This window comes from Lolium rigidum, chromosome 5, assembly GCF_022539505.1.
Source record: "Lolium rigidum isolate FL_2022 chromosome 5, APGP_CSIRO_Lrig_0.1, whole genome shotgun sequence".
Taxonomy (NCBI): domain Eukaryota; kingdom Viridiplantae; phylum Streptophyta; class Magnoliopsida; order Poales; family Poaceae; genus Lolium; species Lolium rigidum.
The window spans coordinates 53,816,225-53,832,229 of NC_061512.1; the positions used below are offsets into that span (position 1 = coordinate 53,816,225).

The 16,005-nt window shown below is 46.8% G+C and overlaps 1 protein-coding gene and 2 long non-coding RNA genes across 7 annotated transcripts; all 3 read right to left on the reverse strand.

The window, feature by feature from the left end:
• Nucleotides 1-229: 229 nt before the first annotated feature.
• On the reverse strand, nt 230-4,621 carry LOC124657895. Of its 2 annotated transcripts, XR_006988918.1 has the most exons (5): nt 4,005-4,621; nt 3,771-3,864; nt 3,250-3,598; nt 2,911-3,090; nt 230-698 (listed from the first exon to the last, which is right to left on the reverse strand). XR_006988918.1 is itself a non-coding variant. In XM_047196370.1 (3 exons), exons 1-3 carry the CDS (start codon nt 4,595-4,597, stop codon nt 3,536-3,538), a joined length of 750 nt encoding a protein of 249 aa, XP_047052326.1. In that variant the 5' UTR covers nt 4,598-4,621; the 3' UTR covers nt 3,224-3,535. The 2 variants fall into 2 exon arrangements, 1 of the variants encoding a protein (XP_047052326.1); XM_047196370.1 differs by lacking the exons at nt 230-698; nt 2,911-3,090 and having other exon boundaries at nt 3,224-3,598.
• A 6,728-nt stretch (nt 4,622-11,349) lies between these two features.
• LOC124658479 lies at nt 11,350-13,243 on the reverse strand. Of its 2 annotated transcripts, XR_006989214.1 has the most exons (3): nt 13,128-13,243; nt 11,977-12,070; nt 11,350-11,627 (listed from the first exon to the last, which is right to left on the reverse strand). It is a non-coding gene; the product is annotated as an uncharacterized LOC124658479 (long non-coding RNA). The 2 variants fall into 2 exon arrangements; XR_006989213.1 differs by lacking the exon at nt 13,128-13,243 and having other exon boundaries at nt 11,977-12,216.
• A 10-nt stretch (nt 13,244-13,253) lies between these two features.
• On the reverse strand, nt 13,254-15,999 carry LOC124658480. Of its 3 annotated transcripts, XR_006989216.1 has the most exons (11): nt 15,548-15,999; nt 15,379-15,448; nt 15,212-15,272; nt 14,956-15,078; nt 14,558-14,747; nt 14,350-14,462; nt 13,917-13,973; nt 13,787-13,847; nt 13,655-13,703; nt 13,487-13,563; nt 13,254-13,276 (listed from the first exon to the last, which is right to left on the reverse strand). It is a non-coding gene; the product is annotated as an uncharacterized LOC124658480 (long non-coding RNA). The 3 variants fall into 3 exon arrangements; XR_006989215.1 differs by lacking the exon at nt 15,548-15,999 and having other exon boundaries at nt 15,379-15,537; XR_006989217.1 differs by lacking the exons at nt 14,350-14,462; nt 15,548-15,999 and having other exon boundaries at nt 15,379-15,537.
• Nucleotides 16,000-16,005: the final 6 nt, after the last annotated feature.

The following is a 16,005-nucleotide window of genomic DNA, read 5'->3' on the forward strand; positions in this document are numbered from 1 at the left end:
CATATGCATTATTATGATACACTTACTCCGTTCTAAATTAAGGTCTCCACCATGGAATGAAGTAGCATCTTAATTTGGGTGGAAAACTGGAAATTATAATCAAGGATAAGATATCTAACCATGGCACTAAAATAATTTTCTAGACGACTCATACCATCATACAGACTTCTTTCCCTATCTTTTAAGAATTTATAATAACTTTCTCCATCATTTGAAAAAATATACACATATCTTTGGCTCAGAAAAGCACAAGTCACCCAAATCTGTTAAACTGTATTTCCCAACATTTACTCTTGTATGGCCCATAGCAGTCTTCACATTATTTTGATGAACTTAAAAATGAGAATGGAGTTTGGCCTACCTAAATTTAAAATACTGATTGTACAGTATGCTAGCTTGTACAACCCCCTTTGGTAAAGCAATTGCAATAGATTAACACTTGAGCCTTCGAGTTTCCATTGACAATGTGGCCACCATCTAAATGCAAATCCAGCATCATCCAGGCACACTGGCATGACAGAAGTCCACAAGACCTGTGCATAATAGTGACCCTAAACAACCTGCAAAAATACAACAGAATTACAAAGTCCATGTATCATTAACGTGTGCTAAAATAATAATCAATAAATGTCAAGTATACAAACTTAGCTCTAGTTTCTAATGGTCAATCAAGGATTTGAGATGTTCCCAATACAATGCTGAAAAATGAAATAAGTCTTATTAGCTGACCGAAATTGCTTCACACACGACAAATCCTATCCGATCTCTGTACGACAACTCCTCCACAGCGAAAGCAGAACCCAAATTAATTCATGTGCCCCTTGCCCAAAGTCCCAGCCCCACCCGAGCCCAAACCCAAACCCAGACTCCACATCTTCTCTCCATAATCTTTCACCCCTCCTCATCCTCCTCCAAAGCACGAAGGAGCCACATCTTGTTCCCCAATCCCTTCCTTGTCGATCTCCAAATCTGTCACAGTAACTCCAAATCTGTCATAGTAAATTTCTTGCAAGGAGCTTCCAATCAATTTGTGATTTTCTTTGAAGTACTCCACAACGGTTGATGTATTTTTAGTAGTAAGAAAATTTCTATGCTACAAGGGAGAGCTAGTACGGAAAGCCCGATAACGTTTTGGAGGCCGGCAGCGAAAATAGGCTCACACCGGTGCACCCCAATAGGCACCGGCGCTTTTTCGAGCCCAATAAAAGCGCGGGCAACCCGTGTCGGTCCCTTGGCGAATGGCGTGAATCGGGCACACCGCCGCCTCGCGGGCGACGGTTTTCGCAGGTGGGGGCCTTGTCAGCGAGAGGACGCGGCGGTTCACATCGGAAACGACGCGGGGAGGTTGGTCGTCGGCATTAATAGCCTCCCGCGCGGAAACCCGGAGAGAAGCTTGACGGACAACGCGGTCGACATCCCGGCCTGGGCACGGCGTTTCGAAGACGAGCGCGCTGTCTAGCTCGCGCGAGCGACCGACCGCTCACGCGGCTACTTCAACACCGTCGGCCGCCGTGCCTGGTGGTACGGCCGCGATGACGACACAACCCTTCGCCAGTACGGCTTCCGCCAGCGTGTTCGCGGCGACAGGCAACGGAACCTGTTGTACTTCCCACAGGCGGCGTGCATGGCGCGGCGGCGCCGACTCTGCAGAGGGCGCCGGAAAGGACCGCGACGTCCGGAAGCTCGCGCACCGGATCGTCGTCTTTCGTCGCTCGCACGCGCTCGGCCGCGCCCGCGGCTTCTTTCAGAGGCGTCGTCATCCGCGACGCGAGGCGCGCGTCCTCTGCTCCGTCCTACCGGACGACGGGGTCGGGCCGCCGCCCCCGCATCAAGGAGGAGGACTCCGCGGCCTCGCCACCACTTCCGTCAGCGAAGAAGAAATGGTGGGAGAAAGAGGCGGAGGCGCAGGCGGCCCTCCATGGTGACAACAAGGAGGAGGAATTCCCCGGCCTAAAGTTCATGGTCGGCCGCTCCGTCAACGAGGACTACCGGCATATCACGCTGGACCCGCGGCAGGCGGCGGTGTGGTCCGCCAGGGACCACGGCTCTAACTTCGTCGACCTCGCCGAACCATCGGAGCTGCCGGCGCCAAAGGAGGAGAAGGCCGACGAGGACGATAGCTGGTCCTTCGGGGCATCCAGCGACGACGGTGATGACCTGGACTTCAGCGCCTTCGACTCCCAGCGTCGCTAGATATTTTTTTAGTTTTTTATTTAAATTCGCGTTAAATTTGTGTAAATTTCATTCAAACTTGAATATCGTTTTCAAAATTTGATTTTAATTTTCTAAATCTATCGGGGCCACCGGTTTGGAGGCTTCGGTGCGGGAGCAGCATCCCCAAATAGAGGATGCTTTGCCGACGCCCTCCATACGATAGTGCCGACCTCGCTCTGCCGGCGCTTATTTCAGGGCCGCCGGTGGAGATGCTCTAACTAGCACTCACCTCTGCCAAGAGCTTCCATCGAGTAGCATCTATGGATTTCATGTCGAGCCAGCAAAGAAAGGGGATAAGGAAAAGTAAAAAAGAAACGAATATTAGGCAGGTGGGGCCAACCAAAGTCTCAGCCAGCCCAAACCCAAACCGAGTTTGCCTTCAGTTGCCTCGCGCGAGAAGATTCTTAGCCACGTAGGATCGTACGAGTATCGGACGAATTTTATCGTGTGTATAGCAGGACTCTTAGCTGACATGATCACAGTATAGAATTTAAGAATACAAGCAAAGTAAACCGTGTTAAGTATATGTTCTTAAAAACATAAGAAGAACGACATTAAAAATCCAAAAAGCACGAGAATAAATGTTCCCACTGAAAGAGCATAAATGCCAGCCATTGGGGTGGTTTAGGGGCCAGGCAGAGGAGTAGAGGAGGAAGAAAATTAGAGAAAAATACATGTTGTATTAGGGGCTACCACCTCGACATGCTCGTCCGTCTCCATGGCCAAGGAGAAGTATGTGTTGGAGCGGCAGCTAGCCTTGGTTCAACATGCTCTCCTCTCTGTGTCTAAGGAAAACCGGGGGTCGCAGATCAGCAACGACGTGTCCATGGAGAGGTGGCGTGCAGCAGCGGCACCTGCGGGCGGCCTGCCCTTCTCCTGGAGACAAATTCGGCAGTCAGCACAAATAAAGATATTTTTTAATTTGTACCCATCATAAGAAATTAGAAGCACTCATGTATGGTACATATTGATATAAGTTGATAGTGCTAGTCACGCACAGCTACAACTTTGCTGATGAAGACCACAGGGAACTACCATGGCATATTCGTTCAGTTCGGATCCGTGTGTTGGTAGCATGGAAAATTGCAATTATGAAGGAATGATGGGTAAAATTTGAGCTTTCAAGGGTATCAGCTTTCTGAAAAAAGTGGCATATGAAGACAATCTATTAAACCACATAATTTTCAGCTTTTAATGGCACAAGTTACAGGTCTGAGAAGTGGTCTAGAAAGAATGACAAGCTTATGCACACTCAGTTCCTGTTGGTTGTAGAAACTGGTTGATCCCACCTTCCTTAGATTCTCATACAGCAAGTGCACACTCATGCATCAAGTTTCCCCACTATCATTTGATGCGCTTCCAGGGACAAACACAGATGCTTGTTCTGGCCAAGAGGTTAATATAAATTAGTATTAATCATGAGTTTTCTATACACATACAAACACAATATTGGCATCACCATTCAAAGTTATCAAACTTAAAATTGGAGAAATCAAGCGACAAAATAGTGAGAGAATACAATTAGATAATTGAAAGTAGATCTGATATAGCCCTACTTTGTTCAACATCTCACATAATATAGCATCTGAGTGTGTATCCTGGGAGAAATAATCTCCCCAATGTATCTCCAATTGCTTGCTCATGTTGCACCTACCGAAATAGGCAGAAACAACATTCAGGTACTGGAAGACCCTAAACCAAATTCGACATGTACTGATCTACCAGAACCAGAAATTGAATTCAGGACAGAGAATAAGGAATTGGGGATTGGGGATTGAATTTGTACTTACAGCGAGAAAGGGTTTGGGTCTGCCGCATTGTTGCCGTCGGGTCCTGGCCGCCGCGATGCTCGCCACTGTAGGCCACAACTATGCTCGCTTCCTTCCGCAGGAGGAGGGAATACGGGAAGCATCTCTTCGCCGTCGTCCACCGGTAACACCGCCGCCATGCTCGCCGCCTTCCTCCGCCAAGGGGAGGGAGAACTCGGGGGTTTCTGCCTGGTCGACGGGAGGGTGGGAAATAGGTGTTCCCTGCCACCAGGATCTCTGTCGTTCGCCGACGTCATGCCAATGCTCGCTGGCGTCCGCTTCTGCCGCCACGGTTCGGCTTTGGGAGAGAGAAGAGGGTACCGATTTGGGTCTGGGTCTGGACGGGAACACCTCCGGGCGGTGGTGATCAGGCAAATAGCGAGTTGGAAAAAGGCTGGCGCTTCCGAGCACGTCGAGCCGGCGGCAGGGGGTGGAATGGATGGAGCGGTTGCGCTTATGGAACCGTCTGTGAGATTAGTTGCCTGATTAGGGGAGGCCTCAATTAGCAAAGACGTGGCTTGATCAGTGGGATGCTCAACGCGTTTGATGTTCAACATTGGAGAAAGTTGGACCATTGGATGGACATAGTTTAAGGGTCTAGATTGATTGGATCTGCCTCTCTCTCCCTTTTTATATTAGTGGAGATGGAGATGGAGATGGAGATTGTCACTGATTTAGTATAACTTTATATTAAAATCAACGACAACTAATCCCAGTAGTGCTTGATGTTGGCAGGCAATGAACCAAGGGTCTTATGGCTCACATGGACACTCTTGCTAGATGAAAACCAATCTACTACCTAGAAAGAGTAAGATTAGATTTTAAGAGCATTTCTGTTTGCTTCCTCTGAAGTCCATTAGGGCGCGTGGATAGCGTGCCCAGCCGCATGCCTCAAAGATCTTTTCAGTATGGGTCCAATACCTTGTCTGGCATTCTGAGACCATCCCTAACCCATAGGTCAGTGATGGGCGCGCCGAACACAACGCAGTGACAACGTGACGGGTGACCAGCCAGCCATGTCATAGACACAACGGATGTGTGTCATCATTTAAGGTCATCGCCAACATCTGGTCAAGACAATTTATGGATGCGTCAGTTCCCTAGGCGGTGCAGCAAGGCATCCCGCCGCATAGGCTAGCGTGGCGTGGCGGGATAATGCCGGTGTTAATGCGCACCACATCCACTCGCATGCCACCATCGTTAAATTCTTCTAGCGCGCCGCCCCTCCTCACACACCTCCATGACTCGCCTCATCAGAAAACCATGGTGCCACTCTGCACCGAGAGACAAAACCATCGTTGCCATGTCGAGCCACCGCACGAGTGGTGCCGCTGCAAACGGCTTTGAGTTGTGTAGCCTAACCGTCTCTGGGTTGTGGGCTCTCCACAACACACGGTACCCAGTCCCACCAGGCATGCACCTACCAAGTGGCGGGCTGGCGGCAGAATGACATCAACATTTTGCTAGTGACATGATGGGAAGAACAGGTGGTGGCAGGAGATCCACGACCACCGCTCTAAGATGTCGGAGGTGGAGTGGGCATCCCCTACGTGGGACTCCTCAGGCAACTACGTGGGAGGGTCCGATTGAGGACGCGATCATGGCATCGTTCCGTGACATAGGCGCACCAATCGTCGACCTCACGTGCAACAACAGTGCCAGATGTAGCAACAGTGTTGGACCCAGCGGTGCCGTCAAGGATGAGCCGAACAACGAGCCCGGAAGGTCGACAACTCGGACTACCACTACTTCGAGTACTACTACCGCAACGGCCAACACAACCAACGCTAGATTAGTTTAGTTTAGTTAAATTCCATTCAAACTATGTAAAATATTATCAAATTTGAATGAAATTCCAAATTATCAGTTTAACTTATTGTATTGAAAAATTGTTTGGGGACGAGGCTGCGAAGGGATATGCCCCAAACGTGGCACCAGCGGCGGTAGCCCACAGTTGACAGATCTCACTAGATTTAAATGTGCGCCTTGGCGCACGATCCTGTGAGGTTTGTGCCAATGTTTATTTATATAGTAATAGTAAAAAAAACTGTTAATATAATAATACAGTTCGTAGGTTTTACAAACGAATTGTATGTATAATTAAATTATGATAAAGCAGACGCAATAAATTTAGAATCACCTCTTGTGAAGTTTGTGCCAATGTTTATTTATATAATAACAATAATTTTATTTGTTAATATAATAATACAATTCGTAGGAAACGAATTGTATGTATAATTAAATTATGATGAAGCAGACGAAGTTACAAATAGAGCGGTAAATTTAGAATCACCCCTTGGTGTGCGTCCACTGCTTTCACATTGACAAACATTTTGTAAATTGCTTTGTAATAAGCTTAGAGAACAACATAGGCAGCAGTGCAAAGGTAATTACCGAAACCAGCACCAAATTGCACTTATTAGTCGACCAGACATCGGTGATAACACCTTGTGTTGCAAAAGCCATCAAACAAAAGAATCGAACATGCTATTAACAACCCTAAGGGTAATACAGAATGCACAACAGTTTTTATAGATACAACCTTGGCGCACGATCCCGTGAAAATCACGTGCAGGTGGAAGATGGTAAAAAATTAGTTTAGGCTTCACAAATCGTTGCGAATCACAGTAAATTATAAAAAGAAAAAACAAACTTTTATAAATAACCAGGAAGAGAGGAGGAATATATATTGTAGCAATTAACAGTCGTTGATTCTATCGAGAGCAACAAAAGCAGGGAAGGAACGCTAAAGTCATTGTCCACATAATATCTGATTAACTTTGGTTCCATCTCAAGGTCGCTCCGTTTCCATTCCGAATCAGTGCTCTCATATTTTTGGATTCAAATTCGTAACCGGTAATTGTCTGATCGCTCCGAATAAACTGTGAAAATATGGCATAGGATATGGTAGCAGTAAAATCCAATCTGACCCAATCTGTTTACATGGTGGGACGTAACTACATCTTCGATCTAAATATTAGCAGGCTAGTCGGGAATTGGCATTTTGGTACTGCCAATCTTTTTTTTTCTTTTTGAGAAGACGTGCCTGCCGATCTTATCGGTTAACTCATGGGCGAAGAGAAGCGGAGCAATCTGCATCAGAGCATCTCCACTCGTCCCCCGAACAGGCCCCCGGCGAGCGTTTTTTCCATCCGGACGGCGTAATTCGGCCCAGTCGCGCCCCGGTTCCTCGTTTTCGTCCGGATTTGGGCCTAAATCCATCCGGCGATCCCACGCCATCCCCGGGCCCCCGGGGAGCGCTCGGGGACTCCGGACGAAACAAAAGCGCGCGAAACGGCGAGGCAACTTCCCGCGCATCTGGTGGCCCCAACTTGTCGGCGAGAGAAACCGATCGTCGTCCTCATCGCATCGTCTTCCGCGCGCCGTAAAGCCTGCCGCCGGTCTGCATTCGCCGGCCACGCGGCGAGTTAATGTCGTCGTCTTCCGCGCACGCATCGTCTTCCGCGCGCACTAAAGGCTGCCGCCGGTCTGCTCGCCGCGGACGCGTCGCATTCCACGCGGCATTTAATCCCCGCGCCAGCCCACGCCTATATACGCCGGTCCGATCACCGCGAGGCGTACCCCGTGCTCCACTCTCCCTCCACTCTCCCTCTACTCCCAAGATGGCGTTCTACGACGACGACGGCGCAGCCAACAACGGCTTCCCCCGCCGGTCGCTCCACGCGTGGGAGGGGCACCTCCTCCACCGGGCGGGGTACCCCTGCCCGCCGGACACGAGGCCTCCCGGAGGCGGCTGGCGGCTAGCGTGCCGGCGGCGTTCCAATCCCGCCGCCGCCGCGGGGCCATGCCCTCGACGTCGCCATCGAGGAGGCGAGGATGACGATGACCGACGAGGAGCGCGCCGAGCCACGCCACCACCCCGAAAACTACACGGCGTGGAACTCCTACTTCCTCCGGCGGTGGGAGCAGAGCCGGCGGCCTACGACGGCCCGCCGCCTCCGCCTGCGCGCAACAACGCCGTGGGCCGCCGGACGGTGGTGGAGCGCGCCGGAAAGGACGCTGGCGAACGTCCTCGCGCACATCGAGGGCGGCAACTTCCCGGTGCTCACGATGCCCCCTCCATCAGCATCGAGGGCATCGGCGAGCCGCCGTCGGGGAAGCGTCTGGCAGCCACGGCGCATGGCTGCAAGCTCGTCGTCTTCCGGATCGGCGTCAAGGTCATCCTTGGCGCCGGTGAAGAGGGAGGAGGCGACGTCGCCTTCGACGCCGGTGCGCGTCAAGAAGGAGCCGGCGTCTACGCCGGCGACCGAGGGCGCAGCAGCGGCGCCCTCGTCATCCGCGAACAGCCTTCCGCGCCGCGGAGCGGCCGAAGAAGACGAAGAAAGAGGCCGCCGCAAGCCAGCTCGCCGAGGAGGAGGCGAAGCGCGCGGAGGACGCCGCGATGGCGGAGGCGATCGCCAGGTCGCTGCACGACATGGAGGAGGAGAAGCGCGCGGACGACGCCGCACTGGACCGGGCGAGGCGCGACCGGGAGCGCGAGGAGGCGGAGCGGCAGCGGCGGCTGCCGGACCCGGCCGCCGCACGCCAACTCGCCGCCCGCGCCGCTCCAACCGCCAACGACGATCTCGCGCGGTACCGCCGTCCTGCGACACCTCCATCCGGCGTCGCTGTCCCCGTCGGTCGACCTCGAGTCCTCCGACGACGACCGGTACAAGCCGTCCCCGGGGTGGGGAGACGCCGGCCGGGCAGCAGCAGCCAGGCCGCGCAGCCGAAGGCCAACGACGACGGCTCCGACGACGACGGCGGCGACTACACGGTGTTCTACCGCCATTTCGGCATGTAGAGCGCCGTGTTTTAAAATTAGCGCTTGCATTCCCCTAGCCGAATTCGAAATATAGTCGAATTCGGCCTCTATGTATGAACTCCTCCCGTAATGTAATAAATATCATTAAATTTAGTCTATATTCACCCGTTTTTAGCCGTAGTTTGTCAAGTTTCCGTTTTTTAAATTCGCATCGTCGACTTCGCCTGGGCACGCGGCTGGGAAACTACTACTCCCACGCCAAATCTTCCTCCAATCCGGACGAAAATTTCGCCGGATTTGGGCGTGGGGAGCGCCAACGAGTGGGGATGCTCTCAACTCGTATGTTCCTTTCTCTCTGGTAGAAGCAAATTTTCTTTGCACGTGGCAATCTTGCCTCTCCACCGCGACACTGCCTACCCACTCTCGCTCCTCCCTTCCTTGCTCTCACTTTGGATGACAGCGCGTGACCGGCATCCTCCCTGCCCAAATCCGTTGATAAGCCGGTTCCCATAAACTGCCGATTTCATGGAACTTTGTCTTTCGCCTCCATATCAGTCTAATGAGGTTCTACTTCATTTGTTTTTGAGTACTTAACTCGGTTTCGGCATCGATTGTTTTACTAAATCATATGAGTTTTGCAGGCTTCCAAGAGGTTGCTGAATTCGTTCCTTGTATTACCGTCCCCTCTTTAATATACATAGTACTAATGAGAAGGCAAGACTCCAGCACGGCTGCACTGGCGAGCTGAATCGGCGAGTCCCCCGCCGGCCGTCGTCCCCAGCTCCCCTGCCGATCTGGCATTCGGCGACCTTCGGCCCGGCAGCCGTCAACCAGGGGCACCAGAGCAGTGAGCTCGCAACCCGTCAAAGCGGCGACCCAACCCGCGCCTGACCCCGTCGCCCCCGTCCCCGACGACCAGTAGGCAGTAGCTGAGCAGCGTCGACCCGACGGCTCCACGCCTTCACGGGTCAACCTCTCCAACTGGATCTCTCCTTTCATCCTTCGATTCTTGGTAAGTGGTAATCTATTTAGGATTTTCTTGTTCCAGTATTAGGTGCGAGTACATTCTCCTCAACTCAATCCCAAATTTCTAAAATCCTAATCGAGGATTTTCTTGTTGTTTCAACTGCAGATATGACAAAATTTCCTGTTAAGTAGTTGATTGAATTGAGAGCTAGAACTTCGGAATAGGAATGAAAATGGGGGAAAAGGGCAATATTGCATCGTTCTTCAAAAGACAAAGAGCATAGCCAGTTGAGGAAGATACTCCCCCACCACCAGATTTGAGAGCCTTGTTCCAGCAGAAATATTTTAGCAAAACGTGGTTCGGATGTACTCTTGGTTCACAGATTTGAGAAATTGAAGAAGGTGAATGATGGAAAATCCTATGCATTATTAGGCCATGTAGGTTGGACCTTGCTCACCGCATAACAATGCAGTCACAGAATGTAGAGCCTTGATGCATCAACCAGGCCATATAAATAATGTTGTAGCAACAAAGGACAAGGAAAAGGTAGAAAGGAATCGCCTAAGGCTTAAAGCTTCAGTTGCAGCTGTCCGGTGGTTCACATTTCTGTTGTCCAAATTTTGTTTGGTCTTTCACACACCCCGAATTTTATCTTCAAGCTCCGCCACTGGGCAAGAGGCTCCCGTGGGCAAAGCCGCTGGAAGAGGAGGTGATGTTATCTTGCTACAACTGTGTTGGTAGCAGAGGAAATAATATGCAAAGTCAGAAGGATCATATCATGGAATCAAATGCGATGATAGCTTTCAAAGACATCTCCTGTTATTTTTTACAGGTTGACATCATCTGGTTGTGTGTGTTCTGTAACAAAGTAAGTATATAGTTCACCTACACGTATTTGTAAAAAAAATGCACTGAATACCAATTCTTGAGAGCATACAATTGTACCGTTGGAGTATTTGTTCTTTTTATGAATGCTTGGCTTGCATATTTGCTTAACTAAGGTGGGCATTACTAACTAAGGTAGAACCTTATATTCAGATAGTTCAATAGCTAATAGAGAATCATCTAAGAAAGACAATAATCACCACCTATTTACATATGCAGCAATATAGTCAAGGGAATTCAGGGAGCGACAAAACTCTTTGTCAAGCAGAAGCAAAATGTAGAGCATAGAAATTGCTCTCGAAGGACAAAATTGAAGTAACCGAGATCAATATCGGTAAGCACCAGAAGTTGAATTAAGCTGATCCGCTACCAACTTGACTTGGACGAAGCTTATTTTGTGAAGGTGAGGAATTGGTGTGTCACCAGCTGGTATGTGTCTATTTCTGCAGCTAGCACAGTTCAAGTTTCCTTCGCGTATGCTAACTGATCACATCAATTCGTTTTTATAGCAAGCCTACAGTACCCCCACAGTAAATTACCAAGAGTATAATATGGTGAAGGTTTCGTGTAAGTTAGAGCAGCCATGGTACAATAAGAAAAAAAAATGTTTCAGAGCAAAGTCAAAAAGGTAAAGACTAAATATAAAGGAAAATGCAAACTCATGCTAGGCTCAAGTTATCAATTTTACACCCACAACCAATACGAACTAATAAAAAAATTAAATGTTCATTTAGTATACCTATAAGCAACCACCAGTTATTTTTTGTATAAACTATAGACAACATCATTTTTTGTTAATTTAAAATCTGCATCTTGTATGTAACACAATGTCAAATACTGAATACTGAAATAAAAAAAAACTAAAAATTCTATTGGAACTGCCGAGCTACAACGGGAATTGATGGCTTTGGAACTCCATGGTCACACCGACAATGCCACTACACTCTATATGAGGAAGATTCCATTTTCGTTGGCTCTGGAGACCTACCTGCAACAAAAATGCAAACTGTATATTCTTGTATAGTACAACTAACATTAAAAATCCACATGGTTAACAAGTGGACCATCGCATATGACGACAAAGCTGAGAAACGTCTTGAAGAGTGAATGAACAATTATTAGGAAGGAATTATTGAGCCACACCGATCAACTAAATCCAAAAATAGGAAGAACCAATTCTTACGGAAGGACACAGACAATAAATGTTACTCCATATTAGGATTCCTATGAGGATTTTAAATAGATGAGCTACTCAGCAAAGCGGTCAGGAATAATCCATACCATCTACAACATGTCCAAAGAAAAATAGCAGTGAGGTGGGCAGGATGGGAGCACACCTGTATCACATAGTCAACCACGGAAACCTTATCACCAACAGTGTCAAAAACTGATGGCACTCAAACCTACGCACTCGGGATCACACCTTAACACCTGCAAAAATAAAAACAGAAAAAAAATGTGCTCATGTCGACAACAACAATGATGGAAGGGTTCTAAACAAATGTAAATTTCAATCTAGATAGTCGTATATATCACTTTGATATAGATGCATATACTAAATAAAAGAGATAGAAGAAAATTTATTGTCATCTCATTCAAAATCACTTTTGACAGTGCCGAATTAAGAAGCCATGATTTGCCACATGCTTTTCTACAAAAAATAGGATGGCTCAGCCAAAGCCCACCATAGTTTCCCCTTTTGTGCCACTTCCATTGATATGGTATCATTCAACTATAGCCATGATAAATTACATATAAATTACTTAAGGTGTCATATTTCTTAAATTACGCAAGATAACATGTTTTACCAGAAGCACACTTTCTGCCATTTGACAATGCATTTGTATTGTTCGCGTACTTCTTTACTACTCTCGTGCAGGGGGCTTTTTCCCCGTTAAGATAGCATAGCATCTCAAGGAGGGTAATGGGCCAGATTGATGATAACATAGCTGGTGGGCGCAGCATAGGAATAATTTCCAAGATACCACCCTGCACATGAGGGATGCTACCTAACATAAAAGACTAATTGAGGCATGGAGTTCAATACAACATGCATCATGTTCTATATAGCAAGGAAGTTGCCAAGGTAGAAATAAGAAACAAAACAGATCCCGAGAGTATATGGGGAGAAAATGAACTCCAAAGGTTTCTTTGTAGTGTATCTCGTGGTCGATAAGTACTATGGAATATTTCTTTAAGAGAACACATAGAAGCTTTGCATATAGTTCAACAACATTAAACATTCGTTATCACAAATAATTTGAGCAGGCAGATAATGATAGCTCAACAATCTGATTTAGTTTGCTAACCTTTGGATAGTTCAAACCAACAAATGTCTGCAAACAATTTATAGCTGGAAGAGCATCCTCCTTGCTACCATTTAATATGCTACTTTTAGAGAAGCAAGCAAAATTGGCCACTCAACATTTTTAAGTACGATAAGTCAATAACAGGTAATTTACTAACTGGTATGCAACAGAGAGCTGACCAGAAGAAAATCTGTTCAGTAGCTGGAGGAGAGGGAAAAATGATCGTAGAAGCCGCGCTAAAGTAAACATGGGAGCAACAACTGCTAGCCGGAGGGACAAATCCATCAATCAGAATATCCACACGTACTCCCGCCAACATTTGAGCCAGCTGATGGAAACAAAAAGTAAAGAAGGGCAGTTAACAACATACAACATACTACATCAGAATTAGACAGTAACAAGACACAAGATTAGTTTGGAGAAAATAGATGAAACAACAGGTATGTTACCATCAATTTTCTTATTCGGTATATTAAACAAGAAACCACATCAGGTCAAAAGATTACAATCAACATGTATAAATATCAAGATTTTATACCAGATTAGCAAATAGGTGTCATCTATTGTCTCCTCAACCCCCCTCACCATTTCTTCTTTCCCTTCCGATCTCCCTCTCTAGGACGAACAGAACATAACAAATTAGCAACAAATGTGAAAATAGACAGAACACATTAGCAAAATCAGACATGAACATGTGAAAATAGACCTGAATAGTTCACTGGATGCCTTCTTGTTTTGATGGGTGGTACTATAGCCTACATAGAGTGAATTGGTAGTGAGTTCTTGGTATGACTAACCTGGCCAGCCTGAAAATATGGAACTCGGGAAGAAAATGTACCTCTTTTGGCTACTGTAATAGATGGCCTTGAATTTCCCTTTTCTTAGTATCATTGCAATATCTAAAAACTTGCCATTCGTTACTCGAAACAATTTCAAACTCCATCTCTACGATTAGTACGGTACTATACCTTTTTCTTTTTCTTGAGTAGCCATTCTACCTTCCTCAGAAAAACATCCAGTACTTACTGCATGCATCAAACCAGAAGAAACAGTCTTCAGTATGTAAGTTTGCTAACTATAGGAATACTAATTGCATATCAACACACACTACTCATAGTGCTTCCATAAGACAGTATAGAGCGTTGTCATGTAAGAATACTCTGAATCAGCATGAAACAATTTAGGATCCAAGATAGCTTGTTAGATAATTGAAATGAGCAGATGGGTAATGAAACCAAGATGTTCCACGGCGCAGAAATCAATGACGTAATACAATATCTTAAGTCATATATGAGGAGCAGAGCATGCGTAAAAGAACTACAATGTCAGAATCCTAACCCTTCATCTATGTCACACCGTTGTGGCAAAGATACTGAACCGATGAAAGAAAAGATGCCATACACTTTAGCAGGGATGATGAGCTAATAAAAAAAAGTATCATCTAGTATTCAGAAGTAGGCCAACATATCCTGAGATAAAAACATCATTATCAAGAAACCTCCTTCACAGATAACCTGGCGGTGAGAAAAATATTTTTAGGAACATTAGAAACAGCAGGGCAAACTAACAAATCCAATAAGTAATACTCAATGGATCATCTAGTATTCACCTTCTCTTGCGTCGACATTCAACATTCTCTTGTTATCCATAATGGGGCAGCCACCTTGGAATAGTCAAGTGGACAGAGCTCGTCTCTATCATTCATGACAGTGAGCTAAACCTTCACACCAGCCTACCCAGACCCAACCGAACCACCAGAGTGGAGGGAGCCATACAAACTATCCTACCACTCCTCAGACCTGAAAGCACCAAACATACTTCATATTATTTGAATAGAAACACCCAATTTTTATATACAAAGCTCAAGAAAACCGAGCATACGAACCTGTAACCTAGCGGATAGAGCAAAACATGCACTTTTTCCTAGAAATCTTAATGAATCATGGGAAGGAACATGCTCACTTCCTGCTAGATGGATGCGTGCTTAATCACTAGGTAATGAATTACCTTGCTCTTCTCGACTGCGAGGTAGGGGCTAACTCCTGGCAACAGCCTACACATAGAGCGGAGTAGATTACCATCAACCGAGAGAGCAGATACAGAGGAGGTTGTCTCCCTTTGCAGGACCAGCTACAAAAATATATGTGACAAGAGAAATTATCAGAAAACAACAGTGGAAAAAAGAAGGAAGCCAAGGCACTCAGCGAAGACGAATGAAATGGAGGCACACGATTGTATCTCGGCAATGAGCAATGATTCAGACCTGAAAATTGAATAATTGACTAAGAAGAGCAGAAGCTCACGTGAGGCTTTGTACATTCCATCTGTTATAGAAGATTATGAGTAAATAAGAGAACAGAAACACCAGTTCAAAATATGCTAGTAAATTTTAATATCTATGGTTAGTTGGGTGGAGAGGACAATACTTACGGCGAAATTTAGAGCGACAACCATCCCAATATATTATTTATAGCACTCATATTGATAAGAAGACCATGGCCTAAAATTATAAATCAAACAACACTGGTAAGACAAAGATATCAAACATAATTATCGAAAAGCCCTCCTAAATTCTAACAAAAGAGGAAGAGATTACAACAGCGATTATTTTTCATTTCATGCCCATGTGGTAGAATCATTCTCCATCCTATGCTGAAAAAATGAAACAAACATCTTATTAGCTACAATAATCATTGTTCATAATGTAGCAAGTATCAAAGTCAATCAATTTAGCATAACATCCAAGTTTATGCAGGTAGAATCGTTCTCCATCCTATGCTGGTAGCACGGGCAGAGCCCACCAGCCGGCTCTTCAAGCAACGGCAACACACGCGGCGGTGGTGCGAGCAGCGGCTTGTGCCGCCAGCCGCCAACTGCTCCTCCGGCGGCGCGCTGATCCAGCTAGCCACCAGCTGCACCTCCGACGATGGTATGTCTCGCGAAGCATCAATGTCAACCAATTTAGCATAGCATTCAAGTTTCTGCAGGAAGATGGGGATTTTGTGTGTGATAGAGATAACCTGTAGGTCTCCTTGGAAGAAGAGGTGGAGAGGGACA